The sequence below is a fragment of the Antennarius striatus genome, chromosome 10 (genome assembly GCF_040054535.1).
Source record: "Antennarius striatus isolate MH-2024 chromosome 10, ASM4005453v1, whole genome shotgun sequence".
Lineage (NCBI taxonomy): Eukaryota > Metazoa > Chordata > Actinopteri > Lophiiformes > Antennariidae > Antennarius > Antennarius striatus.
The window spans coordinates 16,011,400-16,032,500 of record NC_090785.1 but is presented as its reverse complement, the minus strand read 5'-3'; the positions used below and the strand labels follow the sequence as shown (position 1 = coordinate 16,032,500).

The window sequence follows — 21,101 nt, the reverse complement described above, 5'->3', positions numbered from 1 at the left end:
TGTTCGTGTGTGTGTGTGTGTGTGTATGTGTGAGTGAATGAGTGTGTGTGTTTAGCTGGTTCCCTGGAGCGATGAAGCCTTTGTTATATTGGAACCAGGCTCTGTAATTGCTTATATTAGTCGCTGATCAACGCAGGACCACAGGACACACACATACATGTGTGCACACATACACGCCGCCTGATTCCTGACAGTCTTTTTATTAACCACCAAAGAAGGTGACAGAAAGAGATTCATTACATCACAGGCAAACAAAGACACACACCAGACTTAATAGAGAACACCCACATTTTCAGTGTGTTTAGTTTAATGTTGAAATATTCATGTGAAAGCGGGCTTAATTCAGTCATTTTTACTGTAGGGGAGAATCTTTCGTTTCTCCGGCTGCATTTCTGAGTTTGAACAGTTGGTGTTTTCATTATTGAGAATCAAACATTCAACATTTTGGGTTTTCTTTCCTCCGTCTTTCTGTTTCTGCTCAGCACTGAACGAGCCAACCATAGACTATGGCTTCCAGAGGTTACAGAAGGTCATCCCTAGACATCCTGGAGACCAAGAGAGATTACCCAAGGTACAGTGCTTCCACTCCTCTCATGTTTCTGTGCTCATGCTGTTTGCTACATACAATTATTATATAGAAATCTCTCTGAGTAACACTGGTCCAGAGAGATATTGACAACTTCTAGAGTTTCATAGCGTATATTGATATACATGGCACAAGGGCAGCACAACCTCACACACAGAGGAGCGACTGTGTGTTGGAGACTGGAGGCTGAACACGGACATTTTATCGTATGTTCATGGTCATTTTCTGCTCAAACAAATGCTTTATTTGCACAGTGGACACACAAGTGACTCTATTCATCCTTCCACTGAGTGTAAGGTCATTCGGACTGGCAAAGTGGGAGAGCAAAGCCACGGATGGAGAGAGGAAAAGAGAGAGAGAGAGGAAAGGAGGTTGAGGGAAGAGAGGAAGAGAGAGGTAGAAGCAGGTTAGGTGATCCATCATAGCTGTCCAGTCTTACCTCCTGCTGGGTCAGTGGATCGAAGTCAACCCCGGGTGGACTTTATTACTTCCAGCACACACACACACACAAACACACACACACACATACACACACACAAATGCTCATGCACAACACACCCGTGCACACACACACGCACAAGTGCGCACTCACGCATGTGCGCACACAATCATGCACACACACACTCTGAGAAGTCACCATGAGGTAGAGATGGAGAGCTCAGGTAGATGTAGAAGGAAGACAGAGAAATCACTTGTCCTCGCTGTGTGTCATGTCTGGTGGATGCAGGACTTGTCCTGTTGAGTTCTGGTCTTTAGCCTATCAACCCCCCGTATCTCTCTAAATATCTTTGTATCCATCCATCTCCTCACCTCCTCTTCCTCCCTCGCTCTGTGATGTCTCTTTCTCTCCTAAATGAACAGCGGTAGCTGGCAGGCCTGGTTGTTCATTTCAGCTCTATTGATTTGTGCCTTTATTGAGGTAATAACAGTTTGTTGACCACAATTCTCTCAACTGTTGGCCTTAATCATGAGGGGTTGGAGAGGGGAGCACAGTCGCAACTTCTTGTGCTCCCAATGTCCATTCAACGCCACTTTGGCAAAGCCTCTCTCTGGTTGTTCGTTGTTTTGTTTTTCCACTTTTTAATCAGGATTAAATTGATTGGGAATATAATGTATTCCATAGTGGCACCTTGTCTGTGGGGATACTTAATGACCCCCACCACCATCACACACATATACACACACACACACACACACAAACACTCACTGAGTAGGATATTTGCCAATACCTGTTCTGTCTCTGTATGTTGCAGTAAAGACACAGCGTCCGTCTGAAACCAGTCTCCATACGGCGCTGGGTAGCTCCAGACTACAATGTGTTTAGCTCAGGCTGTGATGTAGCTGGGGGTCTGGGGCCGGCTAATGAGTGACTGCCCTGCCAGACGGGGCCAGACTCTGCTCTGGATCAGGTTCCCCTTCCTGTTGACATCTCTGTGGGCCTGACTTTACGGGAAGAGACCCTGCGCCCAGGAAATGGTCTCCCCTTACAGCAGTAGAGCTGAGGAGGCAGCACGGCGCTAACCACATTTATCTGTTTATCAGAACGACTCTGGAGCGCTGCCTAATCGCGTTTAGCTACTGGACAGATCCCTCGGCTAACGAGAGGCTGATAGGTACAGACAGGGCACAGGACCATGAAAGAGTGATTAATAGAGAGAATGGCAGCAAAGAAAGAGAGGAAGACAATGCAGGTGAGGCCAGAGTGAACGTTAAGGGATGAAGAGACGTTGGGTCTGGAAGAGAAAGCGCTGAAAGGCTGTGAGAATCGAGCAGGAGCGTGTGGAAGATGTTGGGGATGAAGTGACTCCGACTTCACGTGTTCTCCCTGAACACCGTTACACTCCAGCTGCTGATCTGTTTGTGTCCTAATGCCTCACACTTCCCTCATTTCCCCTCCTCCTCCTCCCCTCCCTCCCCGTCATCCATCCATCTACCTATCTCACAATCCCTGGGAGGCATGGGGAGTCGAGGAAAAGCAGAGAGAAGGAAGCGAGGAGTGGTGCATACATACTAAAGAACCACTTACCTTCCTAGGGCCTCTATGTCTCTCAATCACCTCAAGCAGGCCTCCTCTCTGGTTTCCTCTCTTCCCGTCTCTCCCCCACCTCCATCTCTGCCTCCCCCAGATAGTGCTGGTAATGGGAGGTTAACACAGAGGCAGCGCTCCCATTATTGAGTGAATTTAGCACCTCGGACAGCGCTCAACAATCTTTATTGCTTTGCTGACCCTCTCGTCATGTCTTGGGCGTGCTCGACAGCCTCCAAATGTGCGTAGTTGCGTGCGAGGTTTCGCCTGTGCATGTGTGTGTGTGTGTGTGATAGGAGGTCTGATTGAAAGGCGGTGTGTCACGGAACAGAGAGCACACATGCTCCAGGGCTTGTTCACAGCGAGGGATACACTCAGGAGGGTATAGCACACAGCATGTGTGTGTGTGTGAGGAAGAGAACGAGGGAGAGAAGGGGATGGGGGTGAGGGGGTGCTGCAATTTTCTGGTTGTCGCGCCTCCAGCATATATCCTGGCCCTGGCACATTAACTTTTAAAAAGGGTTTCGTAGGGCTGTAGGTGTCTACATCATACACACAAATGTAACGACAGCCCCAAGTCACACACTCATACACTCAGAGGGGAGAAAGAATAGAGACACAGGGAAGAGAGAGGATGATAAGTGATAGAAAATGAGTGTAGAGAAACTGCAACACGATGGGCGGATAAATGTTTGATGTGGGAAATTCCACTCTGTGGTTCACCTGAGCAATGATGTTCTACATTTATCACACAAAGTGGATGCAGGGCTATTCACTTGGATCATTACCAGGGTTAATGCGGGGCAAGAGACGGGTGTGTCCCGGCTGACAGGGGGGAGTTGTATTGCCGTCAACCTGATGATATGTTGTGTTAAATGAGATTGATGTGTGATCATGTGCAGTAGATTCATGATCTGGCCGTGACAGCAGGGAGGAGAAGACGTGGAAGATGGTTGACTGATAAAGAGATATAGGCTCATGTTTTATTCACAGATAACAGTATCTTACCTCAGGTCTCCCAAACTGCCTGGTGAGTAACAAAGTACCAGGACAGGCCCATTTCTCTTCCTCTCCCCTTCTTCCTCTGTCTGTCTCCTCCCTCTCCTGCTCTCTCTGTTCTGCATTCGCAGCATAATACAAGATGTGAAAAGTAATAAAAGTGACTGAACTCGTTGAGCCATCACGCCCATGATCAATCCCCTTCCTCTTTCTGTTCCTGATTGCAGGAGGTGATCCTAAAGAGAGCAGCAGATCTGGTAGAGGCTTTGTACGGGATGCCTCACAACAACCAGGTAAACACACATCTACATCTCTCTTTAGATCAAATGACGTTTGGGGTTCAGACCGCTGGAAGCACCAAGGATGGCGTCTCTGCCGCATTCAGAGCAGATCTGTGACCCACAAACACACATCTGTGAATAAAAGGAGGAGAAATACAATGAGAAATAAATGAAGGGGGAGGAGAGACGTACAGGAGCAAATAATGACGACAAAGACGAGAGAGAGGGAGATGCAGGCTACAGCTTTGATGAGTCTGTTAATGAAACGTTCCCCCATTTACTGGAAATGATCCCACTCCTCCCAAGGACCACCGACAAAAAAAGCTTGCTATGTTTACATCCGCAATATCTAGAGGAGATCTCGCATTCTTGTGCGACCATAAAGCCCCGTTCAACACCAGAATTTCTCTTCTTCTTTACTCTCTCTCTCTCTCTCTGGCCTTCGTTGCTGATAACAGCTCCTTTTCCTTTTTCCTTTTCAGGAGATGATTCTGAAACGAGCAGCGGATATCGCAGAGGCCCTCTACACAACAGTGCCACGAGGGCACAACCAGCTAGCCAGCCTTGGCAGCGGCTCCGTCCATGCTGGCATGATGGCCGTGAACTCCTTCACTGGGTCAGAGGTGGCGCAAACAGCCAATCAGGGTGAGTGAATGCAACAGGAAACAATTACACTCTGTAATCATGGGAATTGTGGTGAGGATTTTTTTTTTTCTTTTTTTGGAAGAGGGGTGGATAGTTAAGATGAATAGTGCAATAGGGACATTTTATTTTTCATGTGGGAAATTCAGAGAGGGCGATTTAAGATTTAAGAGCACTGAGCAAATAAAGAGGATTCTGAAAATGGAGGGAAGGAGCAGGTGGATGGGGAGGCCGTGGCGAGAGGCAGGGGGAAACTTGAAAGGAGAGCGCGAAGGTAAGAGAGTGAGGAATGGAGAAAAGGGGAGATGCGGATGGAGTGCGATGGAGAAATATGAGCGGGTCCTGGGGGTGTGTATATTAGACTGGGGTTGGCCCTTGTCTGACAGAGAGAGATGTGGGTGCAGTCACTGGTGATTCATCACAGGTATCAGGAGAAGGAGCATATAGTGGATGGTGCAGGATCTGAATTTGTCTCAATACTTCCAATGAGCTTCCTCGCCACTTCCCCTGTCCTTCATCATCACCTGGAAACAGGGATAGACGTTAAAGAAACAACAGATATCAGCTGTGAAACTTCTGCAGCTTCCAACTCATAACAGATGAGAACGGGGGATTTCTGGTGCCTAATTATCAAGACAAGTTCTACCGCCGGAGCGCAGCCTCGTTGCCTGGTCTGCCTTTAGAGAGAACAAATTCCCAATGTTCAATTCATTTTTTCTTCCTCCTGTGTCAGCGTGTTGGAACTAAGATATATATTTATAGTCTTCTCTCCATCTTGTCCTCTTTCTGTTTGCTGCACCTGTACAGCATGAAGGAGAAAAAGATCCTGTCAGAAATACTGGCTTTATACATTATGAATTACAGGAGAGCTGCAGAGGCCCCTTGGTGTTAATTGCCTTATCAATACATCTAATTTTGGCGAGGAGCCAGTGAGGTTAAAGGCTTCTTGTTTTATGTTCTCTCATATCATTCTTCCTCTTCACTGTTCATTGCTTTCTCGCCCTGCCATATGCTGTCCAAGATTTTTCAAAATTTTCTTTTGGCTTTTATTGCTTTGCCCATTAGTTGTGTAGGGAAAAGAGCATTTGGCTGCGTTGCATGTAAGCTCCCTCCTTCGGTTTTGTTTGCCATCTGCTGTAGTCTAACACATATTCTCTCTTGATCTCCCTTCTCTTTCCCTGTCTGTAGGTTTCAGTCGGACAACAAGCAGCGTGTCCCCTCATGGTTATGTCCCCAGCTCTACCCCCCAGCAGAGTAGCTACAGCTCTGTTTCCACTAGCATGAATGGCTACGCTAACTCTGGCATGGCAACTTTGGGCACCTCGCCCAACTTCCTCAATGGATCTGCAGGCAACTCGCCCTATGCTAGTGAGTAAATACACCACATCCTGGAGGACGTAACAAAAAAATCCAGAGCATCCAGAGTGGAAAGATTGACTCACAGTGTTTGAATAAATAAGAAAAGGTATTTCTCAGGAAGTGAACAGAGGAGGTGGAAATACGAAGTGACACGTAAGGAGAAAGTCATTCAGTTCAGCTGGCTCATCTGTTTCTTTAAGAACAGAGTCAAACACAAATCCCCACTTTATTGGCCAGAGGAGCAAATCACCTAGATCCCCCACCCCGAAACATACACCCCACCACCTCTGCTCTCTGCTCACACACACACACACACACACACACACGCACACACACACACATTCACCCTCTACATTAAAGACCCTTGATTAAATCAATAAACTAATTGCTAGAGAAGCAATTCCATTCCAGTGCTTTGATTCCTGGGTGTTAACAAGTATTTTAACAGGCTCATCGGCCCCACACAGACACTTTCAATCAATGGCCCCTCGGCCTGCCTTTGTAGGTCCAATTTTCATTAATTGATTAGTTAGGCCCCTTCATAAATGGATTATGACTTTATTGCAAGGATTTGTCAGGAAGAGCCATAAAAGCTAAGTGTTGGATAATAACAACAATAAAGGCAGAGGCAGATATCAGAGGGCAGGTGAAATACGACTTGGCTGATTGTAAAATCACTGAGGGGGAAAATGCTCTTAGTGTATTACCCCACAAAAGACAAACCCAGGAGAAGTGGATGGATGGGATGATGTCAGGAGGGGAAAGATTTGGGTTGCTAAGATATCCCTCTGATCATTTTTGTCCCTGGATAAGTCTCAGAATTGTGTCCTCCATCAGGCAGCAATGTGTCTCATTAATAGCTGTCTTGTATTAACACTTGATGCCAGTAATCCAAGTATATTGTAGAAATTATGCGTGGAAAAAAGTGTTGTGTTGGCTTGTATGTGAAATCCTCATAAATTATCATACAGAGACTGGTTGATGATGAGGATTAAACTGGACTTCTGTGAAGTTCATCATCTGGGTATTTACCATTAGCAATCAGTCTTAATGGTGCTGACCTTTGAGAGTTTGAGTAACCAGATACCAAGTGGAGAAAATTCCTTGATTTAAAGAAATGTTTGAATAAATGTGAAAATTAAAGAAATGTGTTAATAAACGTGATTGACTGATTTGGCTAGCTGCAGTATTTAACTAGTTCACTAACACTGAATGGCTAGTATGTCACCAAATGTCTACATTCCTATCTCGACACAAATTAATTTCACTGTAAACTGTTTCGATTTTAGATTATTACGATGCGGATTTGAAGATCGAACTGGAACAATAATTCATTAAATACGGGAATACAGTGACTATACTACATAGATTATTGATTATTGTCAAGCAGAGGCAATCAGCCCTTTTTTAAAATTATTTTACTGTTGGAATTTAGTCCTTAGAGACTTGTGAAAAATGAAAAGAAAAAAAGTTGATATGAGAAAAACATTTCCTGTAAGTTAACAAATTCCAGGTACAGCGCCTTGTAGCCCTTGAGCAGCATGCTGACTCATCAAAACAGACTGATCAGAGAGAAAAATGCTTTGGGATATTTTTGGTTCAAGTTTCCAACTAAACACATTTTTGTCTTAGCTATGGAATATCTAATTGTGAGGTGATTGCTAAACAAAAAAAAAAGGCTGAGTCAGTTGATATGAGTCTAAAATATTATCCCTCCTGCCATTGTCCATTGACCAGTCCCTTTCTGTTCATCCCGTCTGCCCGTCCTCTGCCCTCGGCCTTCTCTCTAACCTTGTCTCCCCCCTTTCCATCGTTCCTCCCTGTCATTCTTCCCTGATGTGTTCCCCATGACCCCCTTATAACCCGACCTTTCATACCCCACTCTCTTCTCTCAGTCGTCCCATCAAGCCCCACCATGGCCTCGTCAACCAGCCTGCCCTCTAATTGCAGCAGCTCCTCCGGGATCTTCTCCTTCTCTCCAGCCAACATGGTGTCCGCTGCTGTTAAGCAGAAGAGCGCCTTTGCCCCTGTCGTACGACCCCAAAACTCCCCTCCGCCCACGTGCACCAGCGCCAATGCTAACAGCCTGCAAGGTAAGCAGCTAACTGGGTAGAATTTACCTAAACCAGCACCCGTTCTAACTACGCCCCTGCAGAATGGGTTGCTTCACTGGCCTGCGGTATGAGTAGCTGCAGATTGTTTTGTTAAACTGAATTTATGTCCTAAATGGAGTAGGCAAACTGACAACTTACTTGCAATATGTAATATAGTGCATTTTACCCCACAACAGATTGTGGGGAAAAGAAAAAAATGTAAATTAACAGACAGTTTTAGAAATTTCATCACACGCTCCTGGCTATATCAGGACCTAAAAAGTGATTTCCTTATACACACATCCGTTTCACCAAATAGAAAATATGAAACTAGAAAACAATATTCTGATATGCTGTAATGAGACCTTTCCAATTTGCAGAGCCTACATTGAAGCACAGTGTTGGATCACTATTTAAAATCCTCCCACACTTCATCAGTGAGGTCTTTTAGATAACAGCAGTGGTGCAAAAGTTACTGATGGTGAAAAAAATATTTGGAAAATTGGAATTAAAAACAAATTAATATTAGAAACACATTCTGCATGTTTAAAAAATTAAATGGAACTTCTGGTGCGGTGCGGCATTGATAAAGTGGTCTGGTGTTTTTTGCACACACAAATCAGACGAACAGCTGTGAAAAGTTATGTCCAGTTTGCAGAGTTTACACAGCAATACATTAGACAGACCCAGTCTGAAATACCCCCACAATGTAGGTGATCAAGAGACAGCAATATGATAACCCACAGATTTAGTGTTCTGGACTGGGAAGAACAATTTTGGGGTCATGCTACTATTGTAATTGTCGACGTTTTGTTCAGCCCTCATGCAAAATAGTCAGCCTGTTTATTCTAAATGCAGTAATTCTGAGCATGTCACAAATCCAAATTGCACCAAAACTGACAACACTTGGGCCCTAAGTGACATTTTTCGAGGAAGTCAATTACAGACAGACAGAAAAAAATCCTTGCATTGTAGCTAGATGATGTGTAATAAATTTGGATGTGTGCCCATATAGAAAACACTCTTTCAAAATAAAGTTGCTGTCTATACCTTTTCATCAAGCTTTAATCCTGCTGTCCTTCATATCATTATAACAAGTTCTCACTTTTATTCCCACTTCTTTCTGTGATTTCCCTTCCCTTCTTCCCCTTCACCCTCTTTTTTCCTTTCTTTACCCTACCAAACCCTTCCTCTCCTTCCTCACTGTAGATCAGTCTTTTGTGGACTCTAGCAAGTACTCATCAGCCAACGCTCTGCAGGGCCTGGCCTTCTCCTGAAGTATGATATGCTTTTCTTTCATTTTCTCTTCCTTTGTTTCTTTTAATGACTTACTATCCCACTCTGCCCATTCACACCACAAGCTCATCCTGTCTTACCCTTCTTTTTGTTTTTGTTTGTCACTCTTGACTTGTCAGAGAGGCTGCATGCCAAACCATATGTGTTCCATTTCCTATCTTCCCTTCCTGCTTCCTGCCTGTGCTTCATTTGGTGTCTCTGTATAAAAGTATTAGAGGGGGTTGGGGTGTTATGCCACCACAGGTCATTCTCTTCTCCCATTTCTATCCAGTGCAGCATGGTGTCTGTTCGTCTAGGCAGGATGTTGCATGGTGTTGAGATCCTGAGAGAGAGAAATGATAGATGGGAATTTTTATCAGACCCCCAAGCTAAGCACTTCCTCACTTCCTCTGTCGGTGTTGATGAGCGCTGACCATGATGACCCAAAGGCCAATGGCCACTGTGCTCCGCACAGCCACATGCACACACACACACACACACAGCCAGAAACACTTAAGAAATAACCAGGGAATTAGTGAATTGAAGAGAGAAAGGAATCAATATGTTATATGAAAGATTCTTCTTTGCTTTGTAAAAAGGGGGAAGGGAAAAGGGAGAGGGCAATGTGGGAGTGAAGAGGTGAAGATGAAGGAGTAGATGAAGGAAGGGCATGAAATCAGAAGGTAAAAATGTGAATGTGGCTCACAGCGAACACCTCATGGTTTCCATTCCCACATACAGAGATTCATCCCACCTTGCTGTACTTCTCTCTATCACAATCTCTATGTCATGGTTTTCCAAACAGCAGACGTTCATCGTTCTGGCATGCAGTGACCCAGGAAGTCTGAGAAAAGTTAAAAGACACTGTCGGTGTGCGCCAACTAGCAGAGAAACTTTTTTGTTGTTAGGAATGAAGAGATAATGAGGGAGAGTCGTATTTGCTCACCAGATGCTGGAACACATTTCTGTTATGTGACTGTTGTGATGACAGATGAAACCCAGCAATGACATGACTGACCTCTCTCTCTCTCTCTCTCTCTCTCTCTCTCTCTCTCTCTCTCTCTCTCTCTCTCTCTCTCTCTCTCTCTCTCTCTCTCTCGCTTGCTGGCACTCTCTCTCTCTCTCTCTCTCTCTATTTCTTATGCCTCCTCCTCAATCTTCCTCCCCCTCTTTTCCCACAACACAGCGATTCCCGGGATGATCGTTCCACCCATGTAGAGGATCTGGGATAGTCGGAGATTTGGGAATGTGGAGAGAGAAAAAGACACAGTAGCAGAGTCTGGCGAGTCTCTGTTATGCTCCGGAGCTCAAGATAAGACGCGGAACTCTGATAAACTCAGGCCTTTCCATTGGGATTTCATCTGAAGGGATATAGGGGAGGAGAAAAAAGGACAATAGGGACCTTTCTGATGTTATTTCCCTTTTGGTTGAATTAGTGTAGCTTCCCTGACACCACGTTGGATGAAGTGTATAACAACCGATAGTTTACCCAGAGTGTGACACTGACCTCATGAAAAGAGCATTTATTTATCTTTGTTTATGCCTATTAGATTTGGGTTTGACTAATAGAGGCCCCACGCCTTCATTCAATCCACAATTTGCACAAACAATACAGCGTGTGTTGCTTTGGCCATGAAGTTTGTGTAACCTCTGTCAAAATGGAAGATATTTCCCCTCGCTCAGCCTGCTTGCTTAAATCACATAGCAACCAACACACTGGCCACATGGAACTGGGGTCAAGGACAACAAAAGAAAATCAACCTTTAATTTTGCTGCTAATTATCCCCTAAAATCTAAAAGTGATATCACAAAAATGAACACACCAGAAAACATGCCTTTCTGTTTGTTTTGTTTGTTTGACTTTTATTAAAACTGTGAGGATTGAGCTGTTTGCAATATGCTTTCTGCTTGTCATGTGAAAAAAGGTGATGATTTAGCCAAAATTGACATTTTGTTTGAGTTTAGTTAAGACTTGAAAAGCCAGAGGATGTGTGCGTCCATCCAGCACTGTACTGAAGGAGTCTAGCAAATATCAAATTAGAATAAATGCGTGATATATGTGATATATTTTTGTATATAAAAAAATGTTGGGGTTTTTTTTTTTTTTTTTGATGGGGGGGATTTCTTTTCTTTTTTGCAATAGCTATAGTTTGAAATGTAAACATTAAATGTCTTAAGGCAGCTTCTCAGTACAGAGGATAGATTTACTGTGTGTTATCAATATCTCTTCTGATAAACATGAGAAACATGGATTTGGATTCAACAAAGGGATTCCTGTAAAATATCCTATAAATAATGTATTTATCCCTTGTATTTGTACATTGCCACTCACCCTCGTTTAGTTGTGTTGTGTAAGTTTAATACAGTAAGTGAACATATTTCACAGTGTTTTGTTTTCATTATTTACTGTTGTCTCTCACTATTTAAATGTGACATTTTTTAAATCTCTTCATGTTTTATGTCGATTCTTTTGCATCGGTATATCATGCTTTTGTTTGTTGATTCAAAAACAAGTCATTGTCTATTTTTGTATTATTTGTAAGTTAATAAAAAAAATCTTTTTTTTTTCCTTGAAAATGTTTATTGTATGGCAAAAAGTAGCATCTTATTCAGAGTATTTGGTTGAAGTAGATTTTTTTAAGAATATATATACACACATTAATATATACTGTAAATCTATATCTTTTTGTTTGAACTCGCTAAGGCTTTCAAATTGATGCTGTTCTTGAACTGATAATATGCATGGGTTCTTCTCTTGAGTGACACTTTCTTTTTTGTGTGTGGAAACCAAGAGAACTAAGAAACTGCTCTGCGTTTTTCTTTCTTTGAGTTCCTCTTTTTTCCCCTCTGTTCTTTCTTTTCCTGTGTTATTTATGCCTGCTTACATACTGTATCTATATAGTTCTTTTTTTCTGTCACTGTAATCTTTACCAGCAGTCTAGATGCCTTAACAATGCAAACACATTCTTCATTCAATCACATGTACAATTTTCTACCCTCACCACAACTGTATTGCCACAGAGGAATTTATGGGAACTTTGGGACAAAGCACAAACCCACTCTGTTTGGTGGTGAAGCCAGACTAGAATACAAAGAGCCATAATTCAACAATCACACACACCCCCATGTACTATAATACTGCAGCAATGGCATGCTTTGAAGGACAGCCACGCTGAGAAACCTGTCTTAGCTGTGCTCATCGCACTTCAGTGTTCACAGAAACACTTTGCGTCTTTTTTTTTCTTTTTTTTTTGGTAGCGATTATGTAGCTTTTGTCAATTAATTTAACAATTTCCTCTGCATGATGGTAATGTTTTTTCAATAACCACAGGATCACAACAGTGTGACAGCGGAGAGCTTCGTTAATTGTAGTACAAAGGGGTGTACAGTGAGGACAAGCACTGTCACAGCACAATTTTAATCTCACACATGGAGTCACAGTTCTGACTTCAGTATCTCAACCCCCAGTTCCTCTCCCTGTGCTAGCCTTTGGACAATACAGCTCCATTACGAGTCAAACCGAACAAGAACAAGCAAGGAAGAATGAAAGGGATCTCCCGTGCCCTTCAGTCATTTCTGTAGTCTTTTCTTTGTGTCTGCCGTGTGTCTTCAAGCTGTTGCTGGACAGAGAATAGGGCTTTTTTTCCCTCTGCTTTTCTTTTCTAGAGCCTGGTTTTGTTAAGTAGGTAGAAAGGACCATTTTAACAGAGGCGCCTGCTGACAGATGAGTGTTTTCCAGGCACTTGTGTGCTTGTGCTGGTCGGGCCAGGGGCAGGAGGGGCCTCACTATATCTGTTTCAAATGAACTACAGAGGTCTGTTGTCATACAATGGCTTCTTTGTAAGCAAAGTCTCATCCTGATTATAAATATTGGTAATGGGTGACAAAGTTTTGTATTTAGGTAACAAACAAACAAAAAAAAAAGATGCAAACCAAATAGCTGGTGTCTATTTTTTCCTCTGTTTTGTCTTTGACTGCAAATACACTGAACAGCTCTATGATACAAGGGAAGAAAAAAAAAATCTACTGTATAGATTGTTATTGTTTTTGATGAAATTGAGCTGTAAGATAACTTTTGGACTCTCACAATGTTGAATTAAAGTTACCTCTTGTCTGTGACTTTGTCAGTGTTCATTTTGTTGTTTTTTTAATGAATCTCCGCTTCAGATATGACATATCCGAAGCGGAAAGGACACGACATTCATTTCAACAAAAAGCTGAAAAATCAGAATAGGATGATGATTTGGGGTTGTTTTTTTTAATGGAAATATCATGTCCTAAGAGCTGACAGGCAGTTTGACAAAGAAGGGATGAGAACTGGCTAAGACTAATTCCACAGGTCAGAAACAGGCCTGCATCCCCTCCCCCGTTAGGCTCCTTTCTCTAATGAATCTAATTCATTAATGCATTACTGATGGCAGAGTGAACATGGTTAGCCTGACAAGTTTCCTCCTAAACATATTAGTTAATGATGATTTCAAGGTTATTAATTGCGAACGCACCAGCCCACCATAATTGAGTCATCATTTGCATACCCGGTCATCAGCAGAAAATTAATTTCTTTTTTATTTTTTGCATATCTAATTTAGGGCGCTGCGATTGGATTAGCTTGGGAAAATAGCGGATCCCAGGATTCTGCTGACCTCAACGTGTTCCAGGGTCTCAACGGTAACTGGAGGCTTCCGCAATGCCGAGGGGGAGGGGGGGGGGAGGACAGCAGACAACCTGGAAGTACTGATGAAATAAGGACTCATAAACGCTGTGTGTGCTTGTGTGTGTGTTTGCCTCCCTAATTACCCATAGTTTTGTAACCGTGCAGGGCTTTTTCGTCCCATATATATCTAATAAGAGAGTTGATAGTTTGCTGACAAACCATAAAGTGGGTTGTTGTGTGCAGTAAGAGGTGGGATATTGAATTATGGAGGTTACACTCTCAGTGCTGGGAAAAAAAAAAAAAAACCACAATGAGTTTTGATTAGTGAGCTGAGCACTGCTGCCATGTTGCACCGTGTAGCTCTAGGGATTCTGATTCCCCAAATGTGACTTGCATTGCACACACACATTCAAACACACCCATAAATCATAAATACATACACACAAAAGGTGAACCCATTTGCTCTTTGTTTCTAGCAGCTTTTTAGGGCCCAGATAGACTGGACAGTGTGGGAGGAGGACAATAGCAGTGGGAGGCTGAGGGCGGTGTGGAGCCAGCTGACCTCAGCCCTCTGGAGACGTAACATTAAAAGACGCTATTCCTGGAGAACTACTCCTCTGGATACCGACGGCAGAACCTTCTCACATCAAGAGAGGGGCTGCTCACTAGTTTCTGCGCTACTAGTACCCAAATGAAATATATTAATGCACATATTCCTCAACATCTCGCTCTCCTCCTCCTCCTCTTTCTCATTCTCCTCCCTGCATGGACACATAAAGGGAGGAAGTGCGGAGAGGCGTATTTGAAAGAAAAACAGGAGTCCCCATGGGGATCCCGGATGAAGAAAGGAAAGGAAAGAAATGGAGAGGAGAGAAGATGGGAGTGTGGGGAGAGAGGGGGTATTCAGAATGGAGGCAGACCTCGACAGTCAGCCAAAGACAAGGAGAGGAGAATGAATATTAATATCAGTCTATGTTGAAAAACAGTCACGATGGACAGATAAAGAGATGAAGAGAGGCAATGGGAAGGAAGTCCCATTTAAGGTGTGTGTGTGTGTGTGTGTGTGTGTGTGTGTGTGTGTGTGTGTGTGTGTGTGTGTGTGTGTGTGTGTGAGAAAGAGAGTTTGATTTTGGTGACCTTGTCACGACCAGTCTTGGTTAGGGTTATGGTTTGGCTGTTACTGCCCACAATGAATGGCAGTCAGTGCAAGAACAGTTGTGCAAACTTGTGTTTGTACGCAATAACATGCTTGCCAGTAAGACAGCTTATTTGAGTGCAGACCTCAAATGAGTGCACACTCACATTCAGGCTTGCACTCGTGGTGATGAGGGTGTGTGGTCGTTTCCCACAATAATTATCCCGATGACTGCGGGTGTCTGTCTATGATCTGTGTGGTACCTGTCAGGGGGAGCCTGGCTCAGCCTATGCTTTATATTCCCTGTAATTGCTGCTGCTAATTTACTGTGCGTTGGCCTAATGAGTAGGGAGGTGAGGGGCTGGAGTATGTAATGGATGTTAGAGAGATAGCAATAGAGAGATAGATTTCACCACTGGCAGCGGCGAGAGAGAGAGAGAGAGAGAGAGAGAGAGAGAGAGAGAGAGAGAGAGAGAGAGAGAGAGAGAGAGAGAGGGACAGGAGGCCAGCGAACTGTGTGTGTTAAGCAAGCATGTAGAACACTTATCTTTATTGTTCTACTAAAATAAAAAATAAAAAAGATAGACCACCCCCCCACCCCCCGTGAGCAGACACACACTCTCTTTCACTCCATCTCCCTCTCCATCCTCTCTCAGCTGACAGCATAGCAGCTACTGCAGCAAGCACATTAGACAAGCTTTTTGTTATGTTGACTAATGATAAAAGCAAATCCATAAATAATATAGATTATTTATTCCATTTATTCAAATGCTAATTAGAGTTGGAAGCAGGTACCTCAGAGAGATGGCCTTTTTTTTTTTTTTTTTTCCCCTCCCCTCATCTGTTCCGGTGCGGCCAGACACACCGACTGACATTCATACAGAGGCAAAGACAGTCACATATTAATGTCAGTCACACTTTGAAGCGCCAATGGTATCTTGTGATGGGGACACGTCCACCCTTCATTTCTCTCTAATGAGGTCACGATAGAGGCCAGTGGTTTCGGTAGACACACACACACCCATACGCGCACACACACACACATCCTTTGCTTTTACTCTCCCCCTGTGCTCTTCAAGAGCGCCGGATTGGCAGGGTCGTCTTTGATTGATGCGGCGTGGTTCTTCCACATGTTCTATAGCTCAGTCATTTAATTATGTTTCCTAAGCATCATTAAGTACCATTATATTCTATCATATTCTAATGAGAGAGGTGGCCGGTTGCAGGACAAGCTAATTGGTGATTAATGTTGTGTATCACTGAGAGACAATGCAAGATTGGCCATTTAATGACAAAACACTGTATTTAAGTGCTGAATATGTAAAAACACAAACAGAGGGGGACAGAATTAGTCGGACCGTGATTGAAATCAAAAACAAATATTGCCTCTTATGGTCTAATCTCACTTTCTTCTAGTCAAACATGCAACATAAACTCGTTTTAACAAGGAAGACTGTCAGCAGAAGCAAACAAATCCCCTCAAATAACAACTTATAATGGCACTTTGGCAACTTTACACCCCTTAAACCCGATCCTGATGATACACGATACACAACCAAAAGTTGAAATATTTTAGATCCACACCCACACCCACACGTCTTGCATTATTCTGACTTCTTCATCTCTTACCTGCATAACAAACATATTCAGACAATTCTGGAGTCCTTTGCAGTAGGCATAACTCGACAGCTCCCTGAGATTATCCAGTAACTCAGTATTGATGCACTGCTTCGCAGGTACGTACGCATATATGAATGCACATACACACACAAACACACACACACACACATGACACGGACACAAACATCCTCATCTGGTATTGACACAGTGCGCGGCTGTAGGTGTTTCCATTTAAGGTCAGTCGATTGCCTTAAGTATGTAATGTTAGGAGGGGGTCCGTAAACATGTCAAATTAGCAGTAATGAATGACCAGGCAGCGGCAGGAGGAACTGTCAGGGAGCACGCCCAGGACAATACATTACCCTGAGTTATCCTAGTCTGCCCTCCTCATAACACACACACACACACACACACACACACTCACACAAACTAGTGGGACCCATTCAGAGGTCACACACACACACACACACACACACACACACACACACACACACACACACACACACACACACACTCTGATTTAATGGGCTGTGTGGCTGATTGCTGTCCAAGAAATGAAGAAAAGGCTCAAAACAAGAAGTAGACACTACGTTAAAGTATGGAAAGTTCAGCGGGAAAATTTTACTTAAAACAAAGTTGAAAGATTGACAGACAGAACCGGGACGACAGAAAAAAAAAATTATGTGAGGAAAAAATGTATGAAAATAGATAGAGAGATAGATAGAGAGGACCAAGAGGGAGAGAAAACAAACTGCACTATTTATTTTTTCTTCTCAGTGTTGAAACAGGAAAAGGACCTCTGGTTTAATAAACCATGAATCCCTTCACAGAGGGTTTGTATGTTATTTTTCGGAGAAACAGATATGCAATGAGGGAAGGGGGGTGGGGGTGGGGGTGGTGTGGACAGAGAGAAAAAGAGGCATAGAGCAGTATGGGAAAAAAGGAGATGCTCTGCAACCATATGAATTTTGCTCACCCTCTCACCGACACACACCAGCCTTCATACAATCCGCAGCCAAGTTCCAGGCTGTATGTTAGTTTTGGGTTGGAGGTGTGTGGGTTGGGGTGTATGTGTGTGTATGGGGGGAGGGGGGGGTCACATCCTCCTCAATGTACGCTGGGAGAAAGACTATAAATGAGTAGTAAAATATATACTTCCCATCTGTAAATGATTAAATCCATCTCTTCCTCTCTGCATCTGACTGCTTGTGACTCACTGACATATTTGCTCTTCGGGTTCACCACAACAATACATTTACATCAGAATGCTATGAATACATAAGCAGAAGAAAACCGTCCACTTGAATCCTTAAGCGAGTTTTACTGTACACAGTGTGTATAGAGTGATAAATAAACATGTACACAAACATGAACCTACTGTCTTTGTATGTTGTCTCCCTGCCTCCCACCTTCCTCCCCCTTCAATCTCTCTTCCTCTCTCTCTCTTTCTCTCTCTCTCTCCCCTTCCTGTAACAAAGGTTACATTGATCATGTTTCTAAAAGAGACTCTGTATTTCCACATGGCCTTGCTGCTGATATGTTTTTCTTGGCAGGTCAGACTTCTACTTTTGTCATTCACTCAGCATATTTTAACAAATTAGAAACATTAGAAACCAGGATCGCAGCAATGTTTTGGTTTGGTTTCGAAACTCTTACAGTCCCCACAATTATATTTCAAAACACGGGTGAATTGTTTGACAGCCCAGCGGAATAAAATCCTCAAACAACTTTTTCATTAGAAACACATGCTCTCGCAATTAGAACCTAGCATTATGCTAATGTGTGTTTGTGCTGGGTCATTTATTGTAGTGTGACCTGTGAAGGCGTGCGAATGTGCACGGATCCGAGTGTGTGTGTCTGTGTCTATGTGCACAGATGTGTGTGGGGGTTTTTTTTTTTTACATGTAAGGGTGCGTGATTCCTTGTGTGTGTTTGTGTGTAAGGGACAAAGGGACACAATGCTCCACATTACAGCGTTACAGATGGCTGCTGTGAGTGGTTGTGACAGTGAAAGTGAGTGAGTTCCCACTCCATACAGATGTACTCTGAGTGACCTTACAAACACAGTGGAACTAAACCAGGCCCCCTGCCTTTTGCTCTGACTCTGGCACACACTGTCAATTCTCACTCAGCCCTTGCGGGGCACTAAAAAGTTGTTTCCTGCGCCAGGAATACATCAAGGGCCAAGAATATATAAGCACTGAGAAGGGAGATGCATAGCTAGGGTCCAGGAAAGCATATCTTGGACTAAGCAAATATTGGACTAGAGGATTAGTCGCTTTTGCCACCTATAAAAGCAAGACTGGTATGCCCAGGCTGAGTTAACAACCACACGGTTTTGGCTTGACCCTTGAATGTTTAACCTAGCTGCTGTGGACAAAGAGGATGTTTCAACAAGTTCACTTTATTAAGGAAAAGTGAGAAAAACTAGAAATGACTACCTTGCTGGACAATTTCCATTTCCTTTCACTAGTAAATGTAGCTACATAAATTATCAGGGGAACTTTTTTTCCATAAAAGAAAAAAGCAAGACCCCAGCTATCAGTAATACATTCTTCAATTGAATCTCTCCTTGAATAAGGAGCAAAGCCAACTCAAAATAATACTAAACTTGTGTAATATATTTTACCAATAACGTAACAACGGTGGAAATGAAGGTGAATGCACTTGAGTAAGAGATGGCAGAGGAGTACATTCCCAGTCAGATTAGGAAAATATATTCGATTGTTTTTATGAGTACAAATGACTTCATAGCTGTTTTAAACTAATTCCAAAGAGTTTACTTCACATTTCATTTTGGTCATCAAATCTACACTCTTTAGCAAAATTGCTGCAAAAAGAAAATAGTAGCCCAGTTGTCTCCTCTGTGGTACCAGCTCTACTCTCCTCGATTCGACTTTAAGATTAGATGCTTCACTAAAAGTCATTTCCCATTAGAGGATAGAACCACTGCAGTGTTGCCATTGCTACAGTGAGCAAACCTGATGTGGCGTATTCTTCAACATAACATACTCCTCTGCCTCCCCCTGGTCCTCCCTTCAGTTTTCAAACACAGGACAGGAACTTCTGCACCTCCTCAAGGCCAACAGAAAATACTAAAGTCACTCAAGTATCTTGGCTGGTTGAACATGGCGGCCATTGTTTTTGCTTTGCAGGATACTCTGCACATGCCGAGGACTGATAATGACACAGCAACAATTGTCTGACCATCAGTTATCTGTAATTTTTCACATGACCTGTTCTTCCCTGCCCTGGAACTACAATGTAAAAAAACTAGCATCAAGTATCAGGACCTTCATAGCTAAATGAAAATCATAAAAAGGCTAGCGGAGAGCAGATGACTGAGCGAGAGCTAAAGTAGGCGAAATGACACTTTGGGCAACTGAAATTAGACTTAAAAATTTGGATGATGTTGTTTAAATTTGATTTTAAAAATTCCATTGTTTTTGAGACAAAAACTAATATTAAAACTAAATTCTGGACAACAATGGATAAATTTAACAATTGCTCAGTAAAACAAATGCAATTTATTGCTCATAAATGTATGTAAAGAGGAGGACTCTCAAAATGATATTGTGGCAGCTGATATTAAAAATAACCAACTATTTATTAAATGTGTTAATGAGAGATTATATTCTCAACTTGCTTTACTCTTAGAAATAATCAAATAATGTTCTAGATGTAACATTAAAGCCACAGTCAGACAGGCAACATTAATAAGTAGTCACTTAACAATATCCATTAATACACATGTGCATGTGTGTGCATCTTTATCAGCCTGAAGCACTTATAATTCTGTAAGTGAAGATAATAACAATTAAGCTACATTAAAACTTCTTGATACATCCTTATTTAATAGTATTCAGAGCACAAAAACATCACTTAACATTATAGTGCTTTTATCAGAGCGACATTTATCACAAAGACAGCATGGAGAAAAGAGGGGGGGGGCAAAATGGAGAGATTGGAGAGGGGGAGAGGAAATAGCATGTTGTAGATAGGAGAGGCAGAGATGGGGAGTCAGAGGGCACCATGCAGCGATCATTCTGCTATGAGAATGGTAGCAGAATGATTTCAGCTTCAGTGTATATGAAATGTTGCAGGAATTTATTGTCTGTTAATAACAGAATTTCAACACGTGGGATTTGTTAAGAAATTTGAAATCATCTTGTCTGTAGTCGTTTAACCTCCCAGCTGTCCCAGCTCATTGAGGGGCGTTTAATAAATTCATATTCTCAATTGTTTTTACTTGCTATTATTTCACCCATAGTTTGTCACGTTTTTCAAAGAGGAGTCCAATTAAAAGGCATGAGTAGACAGATTTCACTTTAGAGTTGAGCAGAAGAGAGGTGATAGCACGGAGGGTCAAGCCTGTCCTAAAAAGTACATACGCATTTGTTTCTTGTAAAGAATTGAAAATGAGTTAATATA

General features: G+C 42.7%; 1 protein-coding gene across 4 annotated transcripts in view; it reads left to right on the top strand.

The window, feature by feature from the left end:
- The window catches only part of ebf1a (EBF transcription factor 1a), a 53,326-nt gene extending 41,687 nt beyond the window's left edge, over window positions 1–11,639 (top strand). The window contains exons 11-17 of one of the 4 annotated variants that reach the window (XM_068325263.1): window positions 483–571; window positions 3,839–3,904; window positions 4,375–4,537; window positions 5,723–5,902; window positions 7,789–7,986; window positions 9,196–9,264; window positions 10,448–11,639. In XM_068325263.1, coding sequence (XP_068181364.1) covers window positions 483–571; window positions 3,839–3,904; window positions 4,375–4,537; window positions 5,723–5,902; window positions 7,789–7,986; window positions 9,196–9,263 — 764 coding nt within the window. In that variant the 3' untranslated portion in view covers window position 9,264; window positions 10,448–11,639. The remainder of the gene's footprint in view (window positions 1–482; window positions 572–3,838; window positions 3,905–4,374; window positions 4,538–5,722; window positions 5,903–7,788; window positions 7,987–9,195; window positions 9,265–10,447) is intronic. The other 3 variants (XM_068325266.1, XM_068325264.1, XM_068325267.1) reach the window with 3 other exon arrangements.
- The last annotated feature ends 9,462 nt before the right edge of the window (window positions 11,640–21,101 follow it).